The sequence below is a fragment of the Leucoraja erinacea genome, chromosome 40 (genome assembly GCF_028641065.1).
Source record: "Leucoraja erinacea ecotype New England chromosome 40, Leri_hhj_1, whole genome shotgun sequence".
NCBI classification, from domain to species: domain Eukaryota; kingdom Metazoa; phylum Chordata; class Chondrichthyes; order Rajiformes; family Rajidae; genus Leucoraja; species Leucoraja erinaceus.
In genome coordinates this window covers 6,957,014-6,979,590 of record NC_073416.1, presented here as the reverse complement: position 1 = coordinate 6,979,590, position 22,577 = coordinate 6,957,014, and the positions used below count along the sequence as shown (strand labels likewise).

At 44.5% G+C, this 22,577-nt stretch overlaps 1 protein-coding gene across 1 annotated transcript in view; it reads right to left on the bottom strand.

The window, feature by feature from the left end:
- The window catches only part of LOC129714657 (ceramide synthase 6-like), a 75,763-nt gene that overhangs the window by 34,119 nt on the left and 19,067 nt on the right, over positions 1–22,577 (bottom strand). The window contains exons 3-6 of the mRNA XM_055664387.1: positions 20,743–20,873; positions 14,493–14,550; positions 3,990–4,040; positions 2,389–2,481 (exon numbers count right to left, since the gene is read on the bottom strand). Of these exons, the coding sequence (XP_055520362.1) occupies positions 2,389–2,481; positions 3,990–4,040; positions 14,493–14,550; positions 20,743–20,873 (333 nt within the window). The remainder of the gene's footprint in view (positions 1–2,388; positions 2,482–3,989; positions 4,041–14,492; positions 14,551–20,742; positions 20,874–22,577) is intronic.

Sequence of the window (22,577 nt, the reverse complement as noted above, 5' to 3'; positions counted from 1 at the left end):
TCTGGGTTGTTGCGGAGTGAGTCGATGGCAGAACGTTCATGTGGTGAGAGATTGGAGTGAGACAGGGGAGTGGAGAAGTTGAGGCGGTTGATGTCGCGACGGCAGTTATTGATAAAAAGTTCTAAAGCCGGAAATTGGCCGGTGTCTGCTACCTTTGTCAGGTACCACCTGCCCCGTCTAGGGAAGAGGCTGCCACTGACCTCATCAGCCACCTCAGAACCCACAGGATTGGAGAAGCCAGCACACCTCAATCCTGTGGGACTGTTGGAGAAAACAGGTTCTTTGCACCTTCAGCAAAAAACTGGTTGGTCTAGGTTTTAATACTCACAGAAATTCATCCTCAAACCAATCACTACAAAAATGGTTTTGGTTCAACCTTGCTTCCTTCATGAAAGGTGGGAAAGCTGCAATCACATAACCAAACCCTTCAGCAGCTTTATGCATTCCAGTACTTCACCTGCTGTCAATAGGCTTTGTTGAAACAATGTGGCACAAATAAAGAGGACAGAGCAAATAGTTTTAAAAAATCAGGTCTAGATAAAATGAAGTGCTCAATGTTTTCCCCCCACCCCACTTACACAGTACTTAAATGGCTAATTATATAAAAATTGAGCATATGCAGGGTAAAAGTTGGCCTCGCATTCAAAATGGTTCTCCAATTAGAAAAAATAAATAAAAATAAAAATTAGGATGTTAGTATCACAAAAGAAAAACAGAAAATTGCAGGACATGTTCCCCCTGTGTTCCCCATTCCCAACAGAGAAGCTTTCAGAAAGAACCCAGCCCAGAAGGCAGCCATTTAGCTCGTCAGGTTTGAGCCAGCTCCCCCTATAGCTAATAATCCGTCGTTTAAACTATCTACTATCGACAAAACGTTTCCTCACTGGGAAAGAATAGGAATTAAAACGTTTGGAGATATGTATGAAATGGGAAACCTTTTATCATTCCAAGAATTACACCTTAAATACAATTTGAAAAGTAATCAATATTTTAGATACTTGCAAATTCGAGATTACTTGAAAAAACATACACAAGAATACCAAACTCTGACGTCAGATCTACTAGATGAAGGCATGAACAGAACGGCGGAATTAAATCATTTAATATCATACCTGTATAATATTATTCTAAATATAGAGATACCTTTGTCAGACGTAATAAGAAGAGAGTGGGAACAAGAACTATCTATAAACATTTCTAAAGACAGATGGGATAAATATTTGCTATATGTACATAAATGCTCAATTAATGTAAGACACATTCTAATCCAATTTAAAATTTTACATATTACTCGAAAACCAAACTGAATAAATTTTTTCCAAATGTTTCCCCCATCTGTGATGTCTATCTCAAGAAGCAACCATAGCACATTTCTTCGTCTCCTGTATAAAACTTCATAAATTTTGGAAAGAAATCTTTGAAATCTTCTCAAAACAATTTAAATTAAAATTGGATCCTAACATAGAATTGATTATTTTCGGAACAATGGAAACCTGCTCTGAGCTAACTTCATTTCAAAATTGTTTCCTTAACTACGGCTTGATAACGGCAAAAAAGCTTATACTCAAATTTTGGAAAAATGCACCCACCCCAAGGCTTAAAATGTGGATCACAAACATGTCTGAAATGTTACATCTCGAAGCTATGAGATTCGTTCTAGCAGGAAAATCAGAACAATTCTTAAAGATATGGTCTCCTTTCATCGATTTATTACAAGTATAATATGGTGCAACATAACTCAAGAAATTAACCGTTTCAGAACTATGTGATGGGTGTGGAAAGATATGAAGTAGGTATATTCCTTTTCTTTTCTGTTCTGTTTTTTTTTCTCTTCCTCCTTTTTCTTGCTCTTCCTTTTTGGTCTTCTCTTTTTTTCTACACCTCTCTGGGCTCTTTCTCTCTATCTATCCACAAACTATTAATTGTTAACTTTTGGGGCCTACATATCACTACTTTCCTTAATCTCTTCTTTTTTCTTCTTTTCTTGCGTCTATTATTTTTCGATTGTTAAATTTAAAACAAGAAGTTGTACACAAAATGTTTTATGTTATATGCCATGGTTTATACGATTGTACATTGCTTCTAATAAAAATATTTTTAAAAAATAAAAAGTTTGAGCCAGCTCTTCCGAAGAAAGAAATGTAACATAAAACTGGCAAATTGATAAATTGTCAAGTTACAGGGAAATAACGAGGTGAAAATTAGACTATTGTGTTCAGGGCTTGAGTGGACCCGATTGGTCGAATAGCCTTCCTCTCCTGTTATAGCAAGTGATTAAGTAAAGAAAAACTGTAATTTGACCAGCATCTGCAATGCTGGAGTTTCCAACCAATTTAGAAATTACACCAAGAGATTACACCAAACTCAATAGGAAATCCAGCTGCTTACCTTTCTTTTAATATCTGTAAACTGTGAAAACATCAGCGACCAGTAGAATGACAGCTCCATTATGTAATAATAATACATGTCAAATTCCAGTTGCTGTAGGAAAAGGAGAAAAATGTTATTTGCCAATGTATACTCATGCATAAAAGAAAAAGAGTCCGTGTATAAAACACAAATATCACGCTAATGAGAAACTTGAAATTACACGGTTGAACGCATCATATTTAGATCAGCCTTTTCTTTATAAAAAGTCAATATTGTTCTTAACTACATTAAAAACTGTAATTGATAGCTCTTATTGTATTGAGCCAGATTAAAACTGATATATTGATCATATTTCACACTGTTGTATAAAAGGCTTTATTGATCTCCAAAATTTCAAAAGGCTTCAATCTTTTAAAAAAAATATAAAATGAGGGTTTGTGTCAGGGAGTTTTCCTTAAGTAACACAGGCTGGAAGTGATTAAAGTGACCCTTTGCAGAGGAGAAATTTACTCCAGAACTTTGTTTTTTTTCCTCTCGTTTGTATGCCTTGGGTATGCAAGCAAAGAATTTCACAGCTGGTGCTTTTAAAAAGCATTAAGATTCATAGTGCTCTTTTAAAAAAGTTTAGTGTCACATTCTTCTGCCAGAGTTTTGAAGAATGATCAGCAACAGGTAACATTAATGTGGCTTCTCTCACCCACAGAAGTAATCTGACCTGCTGAATTTTTCCAGCATTTTATATTATTTCACGACTTTTGGGTAGGAAGGGTTTAGACGGGTAAGGGCCAAATGCAGGCAAATGGCACTAGCCTAGTAGGCCAATTTGGGACGAATGCCTGTTTCTTTACTGTACAGCTCTATGACTCGAGCCTAGATAGAGTTCAAATCTTGGTCCCCAGATATAGAGGCAAGTAAAGGAATTCCATAGGATTTTTTTCAGGAAGGTTCATTTAAAATATGTTTGGATTTTTTTTATTTTTTTTAAATAGGGTTACATTATATAATCCTTTAAAAGGGCCCCACATTATAAATTAGTCTTAACATTAACACAAATCGGGTGCAGTTTTATTAATGACGTATTTGACAATAATAACCATAAGTAAATCCCAAACAGTAAATTCTGTTGCTTAATACTGGTCGACAAAGTGTTCAGTTCATGGGGAAAAGGGCAAACTGCAGGACAGGAACCCAACAAGAACGACTCCAACTGTTGCACCAGTATTGGTTAGACTGCACTTAAAGAGTATTGTGTACAGTTCTAGTCACTGCACTACAGGATGTGGGAGCAAAAGAAAGATGAGATTCACCAGGAGGAATGGAGACCAGCCTGGAATGGAGAGCTTTAAGTTACCAGAAAAGATTGGATTAGGGGGCTGGTTATATTCTTACTGGAATGTTAGGGGTTGAGGGAGTGACTTTCATTAAATTATGAGGGGCTTGGATAGATAGTTTGTCAGTCTCTTTCCCAGAGTAGGAGAGTCCAAAATTAGAGGACACAAGTTTAAGGGGAGAAGCGTAAATTGTTCCACTGGTTGACTGGAACGGGATGCCAGAGGTGGTTGTGGCGTGTTTCTATGTTGTACAATTCTATGACTGCATCTCCATTATTCAGCTCTCACCTGATATGGGTAGTTGTACCAGCAATGCCGTGTGTCCCAGAACCAGGGAGCCTGAAAGAAAGCAGAGGCATAGTTTGATTCTGCAGTGATCATTAGATTGGACTGGTCAATTTATACATTAGAAATGCTTCCTACTTCAGCTGACCTCTTTCCAAACAGTTTCTCCCTAACAATTTTGCTTCAGCAACTCTTCAGGCCAGGGTCCAGTTGCATAGGCACCGGCACCTCTCAGTAACTTAGTTTCTCTTGGTTCACAGCCACCTACTCAGTGAATTTACCCACTGCACTAGGGGAGTCACACGTGCCCAACAAACTGGGATGAGGCAAGTTGATACTACAGGAAAACCAAGCCTGTCTAGCCAGCCCTTTACACAAATGTTTGAGTTTTTAAAAATAACGCATTTGCCCCAAACCATGGCCAGAGCTGGCATTGTATATTCAATCGAAAACACAATTTGAAAAAGCAACCATAACCAGGATCTATTATGACCCACATTGCTTTTTAATAGAGGAAACAGTCTGCACCAGTCACCTCAGCAGTGAGGTGGTTGTAGATTTAAGCTGCGCTCTAGGATCACAGAATCCAGGCTGATGCAGGAAAGCAGAACCGCGGCCATGTTGCAAGGATAGACGTGCTGTCCTTCAGACAAGATGTTGAAAGTGGCCCACAGGGAAAATCCCAGAGCAGAAATCTTGAGAAGTTTTCTGCCCCTCCAACACAAAAAGCATCCAGGCTAATACTTATCCATCAAAAGGACTATCTGGTTTGTTTGGCAAAAAAAAACCAAACTTGGCTGCTGCATTTCTTTATAATAATGCCAATTTTCAAAACAATGTTGAAAACCAAGCATCTGCAACAAGAATGTAGAAAAGCCACTACATCTGGACAGACAGATGGGCAAAAAGGAGCTCCCTGCATGGCAGGAGCAGAAACTGCAGCAGCACTAATTTATTTCTGTTCAGACTCGTCACCATTCATGACCATAGGGAAGGCATTATGGATCTACAACAGGGAACCTCCCCCAAAATCCACCTCTGGAGTCAGGTCACACTCCGAAGTGCTGTCGCTCTTCCACAGTTCGGCGTTACTGAAAGTTAGCTATTAGCACCTGGGGAAACAATTAAAATGGCAGGTGGCAAAGCACAAGGTTGCTTTCCTTACACAGCAATTAACTCAGCTCAGGCAAATGGAACAGGAAACTGCACCATGTCTTTTAACGATCTTGGTGCAAGAGTTTAAACCCCATGGAGACAAAACGTTGAATGAGTGCAAAAATCAGAGGACGTCACCGTGCCAGAGCCCCGCAGGAGGAAATGGAGGGACACTGGGTTAATTCCCAACTATGAGGAGGGCATGACAGTCAACGAGCCACATCACACGTTCGCCACCCTCTTCCGCAGAATGGCAGCTGGAACAGCGGAGACTCGAGAGCATGTCATCTCCAGACCTACCTTGGCAGCTTTAGGAGATGCGTTGCCAGTGGGTCCAGCAGAGAGAACCAAAACAAGAGGCAAAATGAGCAGCCCACCTAATGGCTTGGTATTCAGGAGCATGGTGCAGTCTAGACCTGGCTTAGAATAGTTTGGAAAGTTTTATTCTCTGATCTGGCCCAAGTTGCTCAATCAGACACTTTGGCCTCATGCCTCCTGGACTAATGAGGGATGTATAAAGAGATATGGAAAGGGACAGAAGTAAACAGGCTCAGGGATCAGAGTGTTTCTCGCTCGTATCCATAACCCAGAGCAGAAAGCCACAATGCTGAAGAGACTGAAATGGACAAAAGTTCAACTCAGTCAAGAGGGCAACACACAGGGTTTTACGTCGACTGCCCGCTTGCTGTCAACTTCTGGCAGCAACTGTGGGACAGACCAATAACACGGTAGGGCAAGGCACAACTCCGACTGCTTAGACAACAGCACTCATTTTGTGCAACCGTTCAAGACGAACTTCCATGCCACAGATTGCATAGAGTTCTGCCTTTATTGTCACGTGACAGCTTCAGGAAAGCAGGGCAGCTCTTCAGCGCAGGTCCTGCGGCACACTTGGGCTTCATCAATGCCGAATGAAAACGGCCCCAAAGCCTGGACATCTGACTGTGCGAGGAACTGACGGGAGAAATGTCCTTTGAAAATCAAAGTGAAACGCAAACACAAGGCAACTCTTGCACACATTGTAGCTCAATTGTACATTACGGGTGCAATTCTCTGCCAGAACCAATTATTGGGACCAATTTCAATGCACTGCTTCCTGGATAATACATTTCTTATTGTAGTTGGCTAAAGGTTTGTTATTGCAAACTTAATTTCACCTTGCACAGCATTCCAAACGTGGCTACAGGTCCAACTCAGTTAATGGTTCAATAGTACTTTATTGTCACATGTACCCAAGTACAGTGAATTTAATTTATTTCCATACAGTTCAGAGACAAAAAAAGCACCACCAGTTCCCTTCGAAGTAGATTCACTAAAACAGCATTGGGAGTAAACAAAATACATGGACAGGATACACAAAACACCTTGAATTAGCAGGTAGTGGGTCAATGAATAACCTTCCCTGCAGGTTTTCTGATCTCTACCACCACCAAACGATGCTGGATGATGGAAATAGAAACTGAAAGTGCTGGAAATATTCAGCAGGTTGGGCAGCATCTATGAAGAAAGAAACAGAGTTCAGGTCTTGGGCCTGAAATATTAACTCTGTTCCTCCTTCCACAGATGCTGATAAACCTGCTGAGTATTTCCAGCATTGTCAGATTTTATTTCACCTTTCTACAAATGTTTCTCCCGACTGAGCTGTATTTCCCAATTGCTGCAGACTGAATGTTGAAATTGGGGCACAACGCTGCACCAATACGCCTTATTTCTTGAAAGAAACTCGACTAGTACATGAGAAAAGAAAGTAGAGAGACGGACCAAGCACTCCCAAGTAGATGAGTAGTTGGGCTGAATGGCTCATTTTTCTTTTAAACTATGCTTCATTTTTTTTCGTCCTGCAACAGACAGTCTTTAAGCGAAAATAGAGCGTGCCATTTTTCTAGTTGCTCTGCATTACAGGCCTTGCGCCTACCATGACACCTGTTCAGGCAGGTTGAACTATCTGTAGAATGCAGGTCAATGTTATGTTCAAGGAAAATTCAGTGGTGCAGAAGGCCAAAGATGTCTTGCGAAACAGAAATCGGGCTTTGCGCTATTGCATGGTGTGCAAAGTAAAAATCCAGAAAATCAGGTGCCAGTGGGAATGGACATCAGAATTCTAATATCGTAGAGAGGTTGAGCGACAGGTTGGTAGGAAGAGCTGGGCCAGATATCAGGATTGGTGATAACACACATGCATGGTTGGAGTATTGGTTAACACGCACATGATCAAACAGGAATAAACAAGTCATTTTTGGGTTGGGAGGCTGCGAGAAGTAGTGTGCCACAGGGATCGGTGCAGGAGTCCCAGACGTTCACAATCTACGATCAAAGGTTTAGATGGGAGAAATCAAATGCGATACGTCCTTACTAGCTGCAGAGCAAGAATTAAAAGCTGGTTACACAAAAAAGCTGGAGAAACTCAGCGGGTGCAGCAGCATCTATGGAGCGAAGGAAATAGGCAACGTTTCGGGCCGAAACCCTTCTTCAGACTTATCGGGGGCGGGGGTGGGTGGGGACAAGAAAGGGAAAAGGAGGAGTAGCCAGAAGGCTGGGGGATGGGAGGAGACAGCAGGGGGGCTGAGGAAGGGGAGGAGACAGCAAGGACTAACAAAATTGGGAGAATTCGATGTTCATGCCCCCGGGGTGCAGACTCCCCAAACGGAATATGAGGTGCTGTTCCTCCAATTTCCGGTGCTGCTCGCTGTGGCCATGGAGGAGACCCAGGACAGAGAGGTCGGAGGCGGAGTGGGAGGGGGAGTTGAAGTGCTGAGCCACCGGGAGGTCAGCTTGGTTATTGCGGACCGAGCGGAGGTGTTCGGCGAAACGATCGCCCAACCTCCGCTTGGTCTCACCGATATAGATCTGCTGACATCTAGAGCAGCGGACGCAATAGATGAGGTTGGAAGAGATGCAGGTAAACCTCTGTCGCACCTGGAACGATTGCTTGGGTCCTTGAACGGAGTCGAGGGGGGAGGTAAAGGGACAAGTGTTGCATCTCTTGCGGTTGCAAGGGAAAGTGCCCGGGGAGGGGGTGGACCGAGAGGGAAGGGAAGAATTGACAAGGGAGTTATGGAGGGAGTGGTCTTTGCGGAAGGTAGATATGGGGGGAGATGGGAAGATGTGGCGAGTAGTGGGGTCACGTTGGAGGTGGCGAAACTGACGGAGGATTACTTTTTGTATGTGACGGCTGGTGGGGTGAAAGGTGAGGACTAGGGGGACTCGGCCCTTGTTGCGAGTGCGGGGATGGGGAGAGAGAGCAGTGTTGCGGGGTATGGAAGAGACCCTGGTGCGAGCCTCATTTATGGTGGAGGAGGGGAACCCCCGTTCCCTGAATAGTGAGGACATTTCAGATGTCCTGGTGTGGAACGCCTCATCCGTGGAGCAGATGCGGCGTAGACGGAGGAATTGGGAGTAGGGGATGGAGTCCTTACAGGAAGCAGGGTGGGAAGAAGTGTAGTCCAGATAGCCATGGGAGTCAGTGGGTTTATAGTGTATGTCGGTTAGAAGTCTATCACCTGCAATGGAGATGGTGAGGTCAAGGAATGGTAGGGAAGTGTCGGAAATGGTCCAGGTGTATTTGAGTGCCGGATGGAAGTTAGTGGTGAAGTGGATGAAGTCAGTCAGTTGTGTGCGGGTGCAGGAGGTGGCACCAAAGCAGTCGTCGATGTAGCGGAGGTAGAGGTCGGGGATGGGGCCCTGGTATGTATTGAACAAGGATTGCTCGACGTAACCTACAAATAGGCAGGCATAGCTGGGGCCCATGCGTGTGCCCATAGCTACGCCTTGTATTTGGAGGAAGTGGGAGGAGTCGAACGTGAAGTTATTGAGGGTAAGGACCAGCTCCGCTAGGCGGAGGAGAGTGTCAGTGGCTGGGTATGGGTTGCTTCTCTGGTCGAGGAAGAACCGGAGGACTGTGAGACCATCGTGGTGGGGGATGGAGGTGTATAGTGATTGGACGTCCATGGTGAAGATGAGGGGGTGAGGGCCTAGAGAATTGAATGCGCGGAGACGACGGAGAGTGTCTGAGGTGTCTTGAACATAGGTAGGGAGGGATTTAACCAAGGGTGATAGGATGGAGTCAAGGTATTTGGAATTAAAGAATTAAAAGCTGGTGGGGGAACCAAAGGAAGGGATAGTAAAGTATATTGTGACGAGATCCATCATTGGAGAGTTCACAGATTCCACAAGCTAAAAAAAATAACATTAATAATGGCGCCCATGAAAGTGGATACCACCCTTGGTGTCCGTCTACCCAACCGATGTGTCAGGATTTATAAGCTCATTGCAAGTCCCTGATTATCATCAGGTAGGATTTCTCATTGATTGAGCTGCGTGGCACGTAAACACATGGTGTTACATAATCCAAATTCTACCTCCGTGTTTTATTCGGATAACGATCCCAGGTTGAAATCCAGCAAAGGTCAGCTCCAAGAATATAACGTATATTCTGTACTGTAAGAAGATACAAGGAACTGCAGGTGCTGGTTTACAAAAAGATGACATAAAGCAATGGAGTAACTCAGCAGGCAGCATCAAAGATCTTTGGGCAGCATCTCTGGAGATATGGATAGGTGACATTCCGGGCTGGGGCTCATCTTCAAACTTTTTAATGACGGGCTCAGAACACGATATGTGGGTGCAGGGGTACAAATCTAAAGCCTTTGCTGAGGACAGACCATTCTGTATCGGAAAGAGGAGGTTAGGGATGGTGGAAACCTGACGGGACAAGGGCTGGGGTCAAACCCAGGCTTGGAGGACGACAGAGGGAAGTGTGAGGGGTGGGGTGGGTTTGATGTAGCAGCATGGTTAGCATTGAGGGAAATCATACAGTCTACTGTAAATTCTCAATATGAAAGAGTAGTAATTGCTAGATCTCTAGTCAAACAAAAAATACATTTCACAGATTGCAATGTTTCTAATTGAAGCAAGGATGCAAGATTTGCCTTTGTCAAGTTGCAGACATTCCCAGGTCTGCTTGATCTGCTCTTCATTAAATTTTGCTTCATCTTCCTGTGGAAAGGCTTTCTTTTACAAAAAAAAGCCTGGAGATCAGTATCCGTGCACTCTACCACATTATTTAGCTATGTGTGGAATGGTAGCAATGAAGAGCAGATGACAAAGAAGTGGCTACACCAGCAGATTCTGAAAGGGAGATTAGTAAAGGGCCTGTCCCACCAGCATGCGACTACATGCGGCGAGCGCGACCTAGCGTGGTCGCTTGAGCCGTACGGCCTCGCGGGGCCGGTCCCACTTCGATCGCCGGAGGCATATGGAGTTGTGCGGGGTTGGTCCCGACATCGTGCGGGGCTCCGAAAAACGGACACTGTCCAAAAATTTTGCGCGGCAACGGCCTGTCGGCCCGCAGCCGCATTGAGGTCGTACGCAGCGTCTCGACGGGCGTATGCAACGTCTTGACGCCGTACACAGCGTTTTGATGGCTTATGCCTAGCGCGATGACGTCACCGCCTGGCGTGCCGTTGCGCGATGACGTAACCGCCTGGCGCCATGAGACGTCCAAATTCAGTCGGCCCGCCTCCTGCCCAGCTGATTGGTGAGTATGATGTCGGGACCAGCCCCGCACAACTCCAGACGGCTGCGGTTGGAAGTGGGACCGGCCCCGCGGGGCCGTACGCCTCAAGCCACCACGTTTGGTCGCGCTAGATGCATGCAATCGCATGCTGGTGGGACAGGCCCTTAACTGCGTAACAGATCTAGATGTAGTGAAAAGTAATGCAAAACATTGCACTGTCTGGACTGGTCTGGTCTGGTCAGCCTTATTACTACCTGCTGTATCTTGAGGTGACATTCGCTTTGGCAGCTCTAGCATCCACTTGTAAATATAGAAAGGATTCTATTATTTGCTTCTGTTAATTTCTTCCCATCCCATGTTACTGCTTATAACAAAAAAATCCACAAATGGCTCTAGTTAACATCACAAAGAAAGGTGGGCCACTCCTCACATTGTGGGGCACCTCTCAGTGAAGACCAATCGGCAGTGAAATTCATAACAGCCTTCAGTGCACCTGCATGGTCTTTAGCCGACTGGGAAAACATGCATTTCAGAATCAAAATCACAAATCAGGCCACAATGCATGGCCTACAGGGCAGCGATGATCTCCTGTATGATTTGGAGACTGTAGCAGCACCCGATTTGGCCACGGTGCAATGATTACCTATTGAGGAAGTCTCTGGGAGGGAAAGAGAATGTATAGCCCATATTTTAAAAAAGCACTTTGAACCACAAACTGCTGGAGGAACTCTGCGGGTCAGGCAGCACCTATGAAGGGAATGCACAGATGATGTTTCAGGTTGGGACCCTTCTTCAGACTCTACAGAGGGGAAGCAGTGAAAGAAGATTGTAAATAACTCCCGTCACATAGAGGGGAACATCTTCAAACTAGGCAAGATTGCTCAAGATTCCTTCCAGCATTTGCAGTATCTCGAGTCTCCACCATGAACCACAACCCTTCTTTCGTTTAGCCACTAACTTAACTGGGGAATTTGGGAAAGCAAGTTAAAAGTAAGCAGGAGCCACCCAGAACCATTAACTATTCAAACCTGACAAATTATGGCTTCTGATGCCTGCATAGGGATCCAGCAGGGACTGCTGCAAACTCTTTGCAGGATACACGGTGATTACAAACCAAATCACAGCTAATTTGCCAATTAGGATCTGGTATTGAACAGACAAGATTGTAGAGACTTCTTTACACAAATGTTGTACATGGACTCGGTAGAAAGGGAGGTTCTGCCCAGACTTGCTACGATAAATGCAGAGGAGAATTAACTGCAAACAAGGCTCAACTTGAGGTGCTAAACTTGGGTTTGTAAATTTAAAAACATAGAAAAACTGGAGATTAATATGTTGCAAGACATGGCTGATATTGTTTAAAAAACAAAATTAAAAGAAAATAGCAAAATGAATTGCACTGCTCGATTGCATTATTGGTAACCCTCAGAACAGAGTTGTCAAAACACTTATATTGCAATGGTAGTGCTCCCTGGAATTCTTTTTAAACAAATTATTGGTTAAAGGAAAAGTGTGACTCCAGTTCACAGCAGTGGCTTGGAAATTGGAAACTAAAGTATTGCAGCAGTCTCCTCATAATAAACAAGAAGTCTGGCATTAAATGCTGCATTTAGTTATTCTAAAGAGAAGTTAGTAATACCCTGGAGCCTCTGTTGTGTCGGTGCTCTTTGTGTTGTGGGAAAGTGAGCAAAATAAACGCTGGAGTTAAAAACCGGTTCTGGAAGAACTCAGATGGCCAAGCAGCATATGTGGAGGCAGAGGCATTTCAGATAGAGACCCTGCATCACGACCCAAATATTGGATTTGGTGGAGATAGCAAGGAGAAAGACAAAGAGAATAGTTGTAACAACTCCTAAACATTCCCAGAATTTAAACCTTGGAGCATTGAGTTTCTGCACTGGTTAGTAAAGTTTTAGATCAACTGTAATCAGCACTTAGACACAAAATGCTGGAGTAACTCAGCGGGACAGGCAGCATCTCTGGAAGGAAGGAATGGGTGATGTTTCGGGTTGAGACCCTTCTTCAGACTGATGTCAGGGGAGTGGGCGGGACAGAGATAGAATGTAGTTGGAGACAGTAAGACTGGTGGGAGAACTGGGAAGGGGGAGGAGATGGAGAGAGAGGGAAAGCAAGGGCTATTTGAAGTTGGAGAAGTCAATGTTCATTCCGCTGGGGTGTAGATGCTGGTTTACAAAAAAGCACAAAGTGCCAGTGTAACTCAGCGGGTCAGGCAGCATCCTTGGAGAACATGGATAGGTGATGTTTCAGGGTCGGGGCCCTTCTTCAGACTCCGATTTGGATAGAGTCGCAGAGTGATGCAGTGTGGAAACAGGCCTTTCGGCCCAACTTGCCCATACCGGCCAACATATCTCAGCTGCATTAGTCCTACCTGCCTGCGTTTGGTCCATATCCCTCCAAACCTGTTCTATCCATGTGCCTGTGTAACTGCTTCTTAAACGTTGGGGTAGTCCCAGCCTCAACTACCTCCTCTGGCAGCTCATTCCATACACCCACCCCTGTTTGTGTGAAAAAGTTACCCCTCAGATTCCTATGAAATCTTTTCCCCTTCACCATAAACCTATAATTAATTATGTGATGAGGGAGAACCAAGGCACTTTAAAGTTTTGATTCAAGGCATGTTGGAGTGGAACGGGTTCTGTAATAAATCCTTGGTGTACTTTAACATTAAAAAAATTATTCTGAGTCTATTCATAGTATTGGGTATCTTTTTGAATTCAACCCAAAACTAACAGAATAGCACCTGTAACAGAGAAAAGGGGAATAAGTACAACAAAATGAGCCGAGAGGCAAACAGGGTACAATTGAGGCCATTATCTTCTGTAAAGGAAAATAAGTCACACAAGATTCTTTGGAAAGACGCCACAGCCGACCTTGTAGCAGACCACTGATCATTGCGCTCTTGTGGGACCATGCAAGCGTAAAGTAATTGCAGCTACACAATAAAATCACCGCTAATAAATATCTTGCTGCAAAGGCGCACCTCACTGGTTGCATAAAGTAAATACTTTGGGAAGAATGAGGTGAGCCGTGAGTCACCACAAATGTAGAACAACATTTAAAGAGGCCAGCAGGAATAGATTCTTGTAATTGCAGCACAATAGCATCTCTCTGCACACCTCATTTACTCTATGCGGCCATTCAGAGGACACTAATCAAACAAGGCAAGTCAATCCCATGGTGGTGCCCTCTACTCAGATCACACAGGGCATGAATTCAGGCACCACTCCAGGGACAAGAGCAGAAGAAACCTAGGTAAACACTGCAGATGTCAAGCCAAGGACGTGTACACTCTCCAAGGTTAAAGTAAAATATTGTGGCACCAGTTGATAGATGTACAAGTTCTCCTGATTATATTCTCCACCTGTTTATAATATTCGCCATATATTTGTTGCGCTGTTTGTAGGAGCTTGCTGCGCTTAAACCGGGTGTTGAGAATACTTGCTCAGCACTTGTAAAGCATTTTGGGGGATCCTGAGGCAATGAAAGTTGGTAGATAAATGCAACTTAGTTTTCATTAAAACAAAACTTGAATGCACAGGAAACCCAACCACCCTCCCAACCCTCAACCTTATTTCTGCACTGTAAACGCAGATCAATGCAAAGTGAAGCATATCCTGACCTCAAATGGGTTTACAATGCAGTAATAGAGTTCCGTTACTTATTTCAAAGTGCTGTCTACTCTGCACATCTGATAATTCTACATCAGGCTTTCAGTAGACCTTCAACCATCTCACCCAAAGGAAGAATTAGTAACCACACTACTTTTTGACAGAGGTTTTGCACATACTCACACACACGTACAGACAAACACTTACCTTCCATAGAAATCTCACTCCATAGAAGAATATATAGAAATAAAATGCAAGTCTCCACCTGCAAATACAAAACACTTGAAATCAGAAAATGGGACGGCATGGGGGAAAAAGGAAAGCGTGATCCGCATATCCAATGAGGCTCAGTCCACCAACCTGGATTCCAATGAAAAACAATTGGGAGAGTTTATCTATGTGTTTTTTTTAAAGCCTATCCTTCCCTGCCCTGCCACAGCCTGAGCAATCTATAGCTGTCCCTACAAAGGCTGTTAAAACCATCCCAGGCACAACCAGTCCCCAGCCTCTCAAGTGGAACTGCTGCACTCCGTGATTCAGTGGGCACAGGGTAATTGCCCCCAAGCTTCCAAGGTTTCTCCAGCTACTTTTCAAACACCAAGAAACCATTAACAAAAAAGTAGTGTTTATTCTTCTACAGTGCAAGAGTCCGGATGCAGAATTTTCAACATAAACCCCCAGGGCTTTCACAAGAAGCTAGCGATTATAGATATCTTTCAACTGGAGTCACACAACAAACTGATGATGGCACTGGCCAAGGAAATAATAAAGGAGCCACTCACCAGCACTAAATGCCACAATTCGTTCTTTGTCAGGGTTCCTACATTTCTCTGTACCTGTAATCTGCAATGTTCATTGTTACATTAATTCCACTCAATGTACAATGTAACCCAGCAGAACCAACCAAACCTCATTAGAGGTATACGGTCACAGACATTGGCTCTTTGGCCCAACTCATCCATGCTGACCAAGATGCCCCTTCTCATCTTGTTCTATTTGTCAGCATTTGCCCATATCCCTCCAAACCTTTTCGATCCATTTACCAGTCCAGGTGTGTTTTTTTTAATGCTGTTATAGCACCTGCTTCAACTTCCTCCTCTGGCAGCTTGTTCCATATACCCACCACCCTCCAAGTGAAAAAGTTGCCCAAATAATTTGATACCCTTGAAATCTGCCCTGGACAACTGCCCTTCCAATTTCAACCCAGGGGTTTTCCCAGGGTGACACTTAAAGGCTTTAGCTTTTAAATTTGATCAAGTAAAATTTCAAAATTGGAAAACATAACTTTAAAAGAAACCTCTGTTGAGCATATGATGTCATACGCAGTCAGTCAATGCGTTAGTTACAACAGATCCGCATAAGACTTCCTTGCTGATCTATTGCCACCCTAACCATCCCTGCCCTTATGAGGGGGAAGCTTCCTGCATTCTAACATTTATGGTTACGACTGGAAGCTTAGCATGCAGGCAATCCGAAAAAAATACATAGAGTGTCTGCACAGCCTTGTGAATGAAGTATGAACACAATACAACACTGGCACCGTATCTGTCATATCAACACCTTCAGGTAAAAAGCAGAACAAGATTTTGTCTAACTCATCACTCCATTAGTAGATGATCAGTTTCTAAACTGAAGGGGAGAGGTTGGGGAGGGGAAGTGCGGGATAGTGATAGTTGCAGATGTCCAAATGGTATAGGAAAAACTGAAAATTATATAAGAAAACCTGAAGTCCAAATTATATGGGAAAAGGTGTAGTGAGAATTCCTTGACGGCTTATATCCATGTAGGTGAACCAAGGAAGGCAGTTTACACAGGGAGCGACTGACTGACTAGCTGTCTGGAAACATCCAAAAGAAAGACAAATTCATTAACATCCCTCTGAAGGATCTAAAGGAAACTGAAGGCAGAGCAGACATTAACTGGTTGTCCAAACAATGTATTTGTTTGCGGAGTTTTCTAATTATTCAGGCATGGGTAAGTGTTATAAAGTGTTATAAAGTGGTTTCAGCCAGAGGAGGGATTGTGGAATTGAATCGGTCAAGGGCTGGGAAACTGGGCAGCTACCCAGCATTAAGCCTTCAGGGGAATCTGAAAAACAAACAGCTTCACGATTTGGAAACGCACAAAAAAAATTTAACAAGGATCAGCATACGAAAGCTAGGGTGTGATTAGGGAGTCAGCTTTCCTACCCCAGCCCCACCTCTCCTCATTGCTCCTCATCATATTTAAGACCACGCTCAATTATAACCTATGGGAAATAGAATCTGCTATCCAGAAGTGAATAGGACGGTTCACTCGCAACTCTATTGGGAAGTCACTCAGATGAGCTAGACCTCCACCAGACCACCAAAGGAATTAGTGTAGTGTTTCATGAGGGCTACAGAAAGGAACTAATTCATTTTTCAGCTTTATTGGGAAGTGCAGCAAGTGAAGATTTGAAATCTTGCTCCCAGCGATCAACAACATGTTTAATAAATAAATTCATGCCCGGAGTTAGATGTTCAACCTCAGCAGAAGACTCTACAGGCACAGTATCAATATACGGACTCAACCTGTTCCACCATTAAACGAGGAATGCTGATGGCATGTGCTACACAATCTGTTTGGAAAGTCTTAGAAGACCACAGGTGACACTAGGCCAAAAACTTGTTCTTTCCTTCACCGAAGGTTGTCCCCACCCCAAGAAAGTTGCCTTCACCTCTGAAGCAGAGCCCAGCAAGTGCTAGTACTTTGCTTAAGTGGCCATCATAGAAAGGCTCCTAAAGAACATGACTGAAGAAGTCAAATTCCGTTATCTTCTGGAATCTTGTGGGTAGCGATGGGAGAGGGGAACAGAAGACCACCCATTTACAATCAGAGTCATTGGCTTACGGTGACTGAGTAAGTTCATTTCCAATTTTGTTCCACGGTACTCCAAGATTCCTACTGATATACTGGATATCATTGGGCCACGTCCACCTCCGTCTACACAGTGGCTTTGGGTCATTACTTGTGTACGAGCCGAGGCAGCAAGCTATCCAACGGTGGACCTTCAATCTAAGTCCAATCCCATCCATGCCGGCAGACTCCTCCAGTTGGGGAGTATTGGCCAAATTACAAAAATAGGGAATGGCAACGTCCGTTGACCCGTCTCTCCTCACCCAAGGTGGTGCAGGCATCCGTGAAGCCCCTTCTACCACTGGTTCATATAAAGGTGGACAGCACACAGACTGCGAATGGATTCTGGAGTCCTTTTCCTTTCGCACAAACCAGGAGGTAGAGACCCTTACCTGTGACATATTGGAATGACCAACATTCCATGCTCATAATCTCCAAAAACATATTAAATCAAATAGCACCAATGTAGATCCGGACATTGATGGGAAAAGTTTAGAGGGATGTGGGGCAAATGGGCCTAGCCGGAGGGCTAGTTTCCAAGCTGTATGACTCCAAGATGAGTTTCTGGCCAGAATTCAAGAGTCACCGGAAGCCCAGTTCCAGGGACTGCATGCAGACGGATCAAGCTGCTCAGTATGGAAGGATGATCGTTTGGTTTGTGGCTCTACAAGATTCATGGCCGTCCAAGTCGTTCCAAAAAGATTCTGCTCTTCTCCTTCCTCATTTCGCAGTTTTACAACCAGCCATGAAATGCAGAAGGGAGATTTTGCGACATTCGCAACTTTCCCGTTCCTGCCCACAAGGCTATGTCAGTGTTCTTGCTTGAGCAACAGGAGGACACGGACTACACCCGACTTGCCGTCCTGTCACAAGTGGCAATTGGTTTTCCAGACAGCCATTTACAGTATAAATCAGAGGAGGTGGGCCCCTTCGCAAAATAGTTCCTCATTTATTACACTGATCAAGGAGACACAGATGCACTGGTTTTAAAGACCGCACAGGCTATACCATAATTGGGTGTTCTTCAGAGGGCATGGATTGGTAAAACGGCAAAGTAGAGACAAGAATGCAATGAAGAAATGTTATGTGATTTGTTTTGGGAGGAAGAACAAAAACAGATATTACATGCTTAATATAGGTAGTTGGAGCGGGCATGGGGACAGTTATTACTTGGAAAGCATTGTCTGACAGTGGAAGCAGATTCAGTAATAACAATTAAAAAAAAGAGAATTGGATAAGTACGAGAAGGTGGAAAGAAATGGAGGGAGAGAGCAGTGGAATAGGACTGGTTGATGCAATGATGGATGAGATCCTTGTGCCAGGTCTTTGAAACAGTTTTCTCTTAAAGTGAGAGTAGAAGTACAAAGGGCTGAAGTATCTCCTCCTGGGTGGTTTCTTTAGCAAAGCTACAAAAGGTTTCCAAAATACCTGGCGCGAAAGCTCACTAATATGGGTCAGCATGGGTGAAATGTTTTAGTGGCAGGTCAGAGCTACTCTTGCTGTAAAGCATGGACATGGCTTCAACACGACACAAATAAAGAATGTACAAGCTGACGTCAATGGGTTAAGTCTTGCAGGAATTTCTTATTTGCAACCAAAACAAAAATATGTAGACGATAGAAGCCAAATTGCTGTGACTATTGCTGCTAGTGCACTGCTGCTGCTGCCATTGCGACATGCCCCTTGCCACTTGTGCTCTGCCGCCGCTCTAGGCTAGTTATTGCTGCGCCGCCATTGCCACCAGTTGCCAGTGCCGCTATGGTCATTTGCTCTCCTTAGCAGTACAAACTGAATGGATTTAAAAAAAGGTTTGGTGGTGCGTTTGCACCAATGAAACACAAGGCAAGCTCACTGCCAAGTACTACAGTGACCGGGAGGCAGTTTTGTATTTGGTCCCGGTCAGTGTGGCCCTTGCTGCATTTGGGTTGGATCCTGGAATCATGATCCGGAAATCTCAGCAGAAAATGTAGAATCCCATGGAAGAATGATCAGTGTTCGCTTATTCAGTCACCATAAACTAGTGGACACAGTTAAGGGCAAATTCTATTCCTAATAGCAGGAATCTCACTCTTGTGTTGAGTTAGCGGGAGAGTATTACATGAAGACAAAATACACAATAAACAGTATATTCACACATCAAACACCAACCATTAAATTCATTCTAAAATTATGGAAGCAAGAAAGAACCCATTATTATATTTAACATTATTCTTAAAATTCTTCAGAAGGGCAGTTGGCAAAGTGGGAAAATAAATCACAGCAGTCTACGTTTTGATAAACTATTATTGAAAATGCCAAATCAGTACTACTGATTTATACTACACTTCTTCCCACCCTGCTTCCTGTAAGGACTCCATCGCCTACTCCCAATTCTTCCGACTATGCCGCAGCTGCACCCAGGATGAGGTGTTCCACACCAGGGCATCGGAGATGTCCTCATTCTTCAGGGAACGGGGGTTCACCTCTTCCACTATAGATGAGGCTCTCACCAGGGTCTCCTCTATACCCCGTGACTCTGCTTTCACTCCCCAACCCCCACTCGTAACAAGGGAAGAGTCCCCCTTGTCCTCACCTTCCAGCCGTCACATACCAGCCGTCACATACAACAAATAATCCTCTGACATTTTCGCCACCTCCACCACTTGCCACATCTTCCCATCTCCTCCCCTGTCTGCTTTCCACAGAGACCGCTCCCTCCGTAACTCCCTGGTCAATTCTTCTCTTCCCACCTGAACCACCCCCTGCCCGGGCTCTTCCCACCCAAACCACCCCCTGCCCAGGCAGGAAATGCTACACTTGTGGCTTTACCTCCCCCCTCGACTCCATTCAAGGACCCAAGCAGTCTTTCCAGGTGCGGCAGAGGTTCACCTGCACCTCCTCCAACCTCATCCGCTGCTCTAGATGTCAGCTGTACTACATGGGCAAGACCAAGCGTAGGCTTGGCGATCGCTTCGTCTAACACCTCCACTCGGTTCATAATAACCAACCTGATCTCCCGGTGGCTCAGCACTTCAACTCCCCCTCCCATTTCGAATCCGACCTTTCTGTCCTGGGCCTCCTCCATGGCCAGAGTGAGGACCACCGTAAATTGGAGGAACAGCACCTCATATTTCGCTTGGGCAGTTTTGCACCCCAGCGGTATGAACATTGACTTCTCTAATTTCAGGTAATCCTTACTATCTCCTCCCCTTCTCAGCTCTCCCTCAGCCACTGTCTCCACCTCTTCCTTTCTTCTTACTCCCCCCCCCCCCCCCCCCACCCTCTCATCAGTCTGAAGAAGGGTCTCGACCCGAAACGTTGCCCATTTCCTTCGTTCCATAGATGCTGCCTCACCCGCTGAGTTTCTCCAGCATTTTTGTCTACCTATCAGCAATCTCTTTTTATAAAAAAAAGGGAGAGTGGCAAGTGGAACAAGGAGGTGTTCACTCAAAGCCTCTGTAATGTCATTAAAAATAAAATTGCTGATAATACAAAATCTCAGCACACATTTATGATGAACAAGGGACTCTGCGCAGTAGGGCTCAAGTAAGTTTAAACAGGCACAATCTTAGATCCAATAACAGTGGAATAAAAGCCGTACATGCTCTCACAGAATTTTGTGAGCGTGCTGGGTTTATCTTCGTTTCTCCGATGCCGAAACCAGCGCTGAATTTTGCGGATATCCCAGTCGAGCTGCTTGGACAGACCCTCCAGCCTTTTCTCATCAGGAGACTGAGAAGAAACCAAAAAATAAAAAAATAAAATTAGTGATGCACTAAAGAGTTTCCAAAATGAACTGCAGCAGCCGCTAGCTGAACAATATATGAAACAGCTTGCCTTGGAAACGAGTGGGGTGGAGAGGGACTGACATGGTCCCATACAAACAAGTACACCTTGTTAAAAACCAGAAGCTCCGAGCATGCCTTTGGAAACAATTTCAACAGAAATCTATGCAAAAACTTGAGGCCAATAGATAGTAATATTCAGTAACATTGCAATATGAAAGTGCAAATGTCCCTGGAGGAACTGCGTGTACATAGATGAGTGCACCTCCCAGCCATCCTCAAGGGTCAGAAAATAAGAGGGTGATTTTGCTGTGGGAGAGAGAGGGAAGCCTCTGCAGAGTAGTGTGTTTGGGTACACTCTCCCCCCCCCCCCCTTGCAGGATCTATACACCAGGAGGTGCAGATCCAGAGCCAGCAAGATCATGAAGGACCCCTACCACCCCAACAACACTGTTCCAACTGCTACGGTCAGGCAAGCGCCTCCGCTGTCACGCTGCGAAAACAGAGAGGATGAGACGGAGTTTCTTCCCGCAGGCCATCAGGACTGTAAACTCTGATCTCACCGGTGTGTGTCTTTAAAAAAAAATGTAAATACTGGTTCTGTTCTCATGTTTTGCACAATCCCGCAGGCATCTTGGTCAGGCATGGGCAAGTTGGGCCGAATGGCCCGTTTCTGTGCTGTCTGACTCCATGACTCCACTGTTGTTGTCTCTGCTTTGAACAGTTCTTTGAATTCACCTTGCTCTTAAACCAAGCATGTGGCCGCTCCCTCTGATACCATTTTCTCTGGCTTGGTGTTGGTTTGTTCAGTTACACCTTTGAAGGGCCTTATGTTCCTACTGTTCAGGGGGAAAAGAACAGGGGGAAAAGAAACAATGAAGCTTAAATTGATCCAGGGCTGGGGAGAGAGATCACAGCAACGCAATGTTTTGGACTGACATAATGGCTCAAGTGAGCCCCTTCAGATTGCAAGTACTTGCTAAATAAATTGCAAAACACCTAATTGAAAATCACATCAGTTAGGTTTAGGGTCAGAATTTATAATGGCAAGACATTCACGCCTCACGAGAGCAAATTCCAAGCCACAAGCAATTTGGAAATCAGCAACAGTAGATTTCAATTTAACAGCTGTACTAAATGTTCCATCTTCCCAAACAGACAAAAACAGTAACAATAACCTGGTCCAAGAGGTCAGCGTTACATCAACAGGTTCAACACAAATAGAACAGTACAGCAAAGGACAGGCCCTTCATCCCACAATGTCCACACCGAACCTGATGCCAAGTTAAACCTATCTCTGTCGCCTGCATGTGATCCATATCCCTCCATTCCATGCATGTCTATGTATCCATCAAAAAGCCTCCTAATTGCCACCTTTATATCTGCCTCCAGCACCACCCCTGGCAGCATGTACCAGGCACCCAGCATCCTCTGCGTAAAAACCTTGCCCTGCACGTCTCCTTTAAACTTTAACCCTCTCAATTTAAAGCTATGCTCTCCAGCGAATTTGCGGATGACACTACAGTGGTGGGACTCATCTCCGGGGGGGACGAGTACGCCTACCGGGATGAGGTGGAGCAGCTGACAGTGTGGTGCGAAGAAAATAACCTGCTCCTCAACACCTAAAAGACAAAGGAAGTAATAATAGACT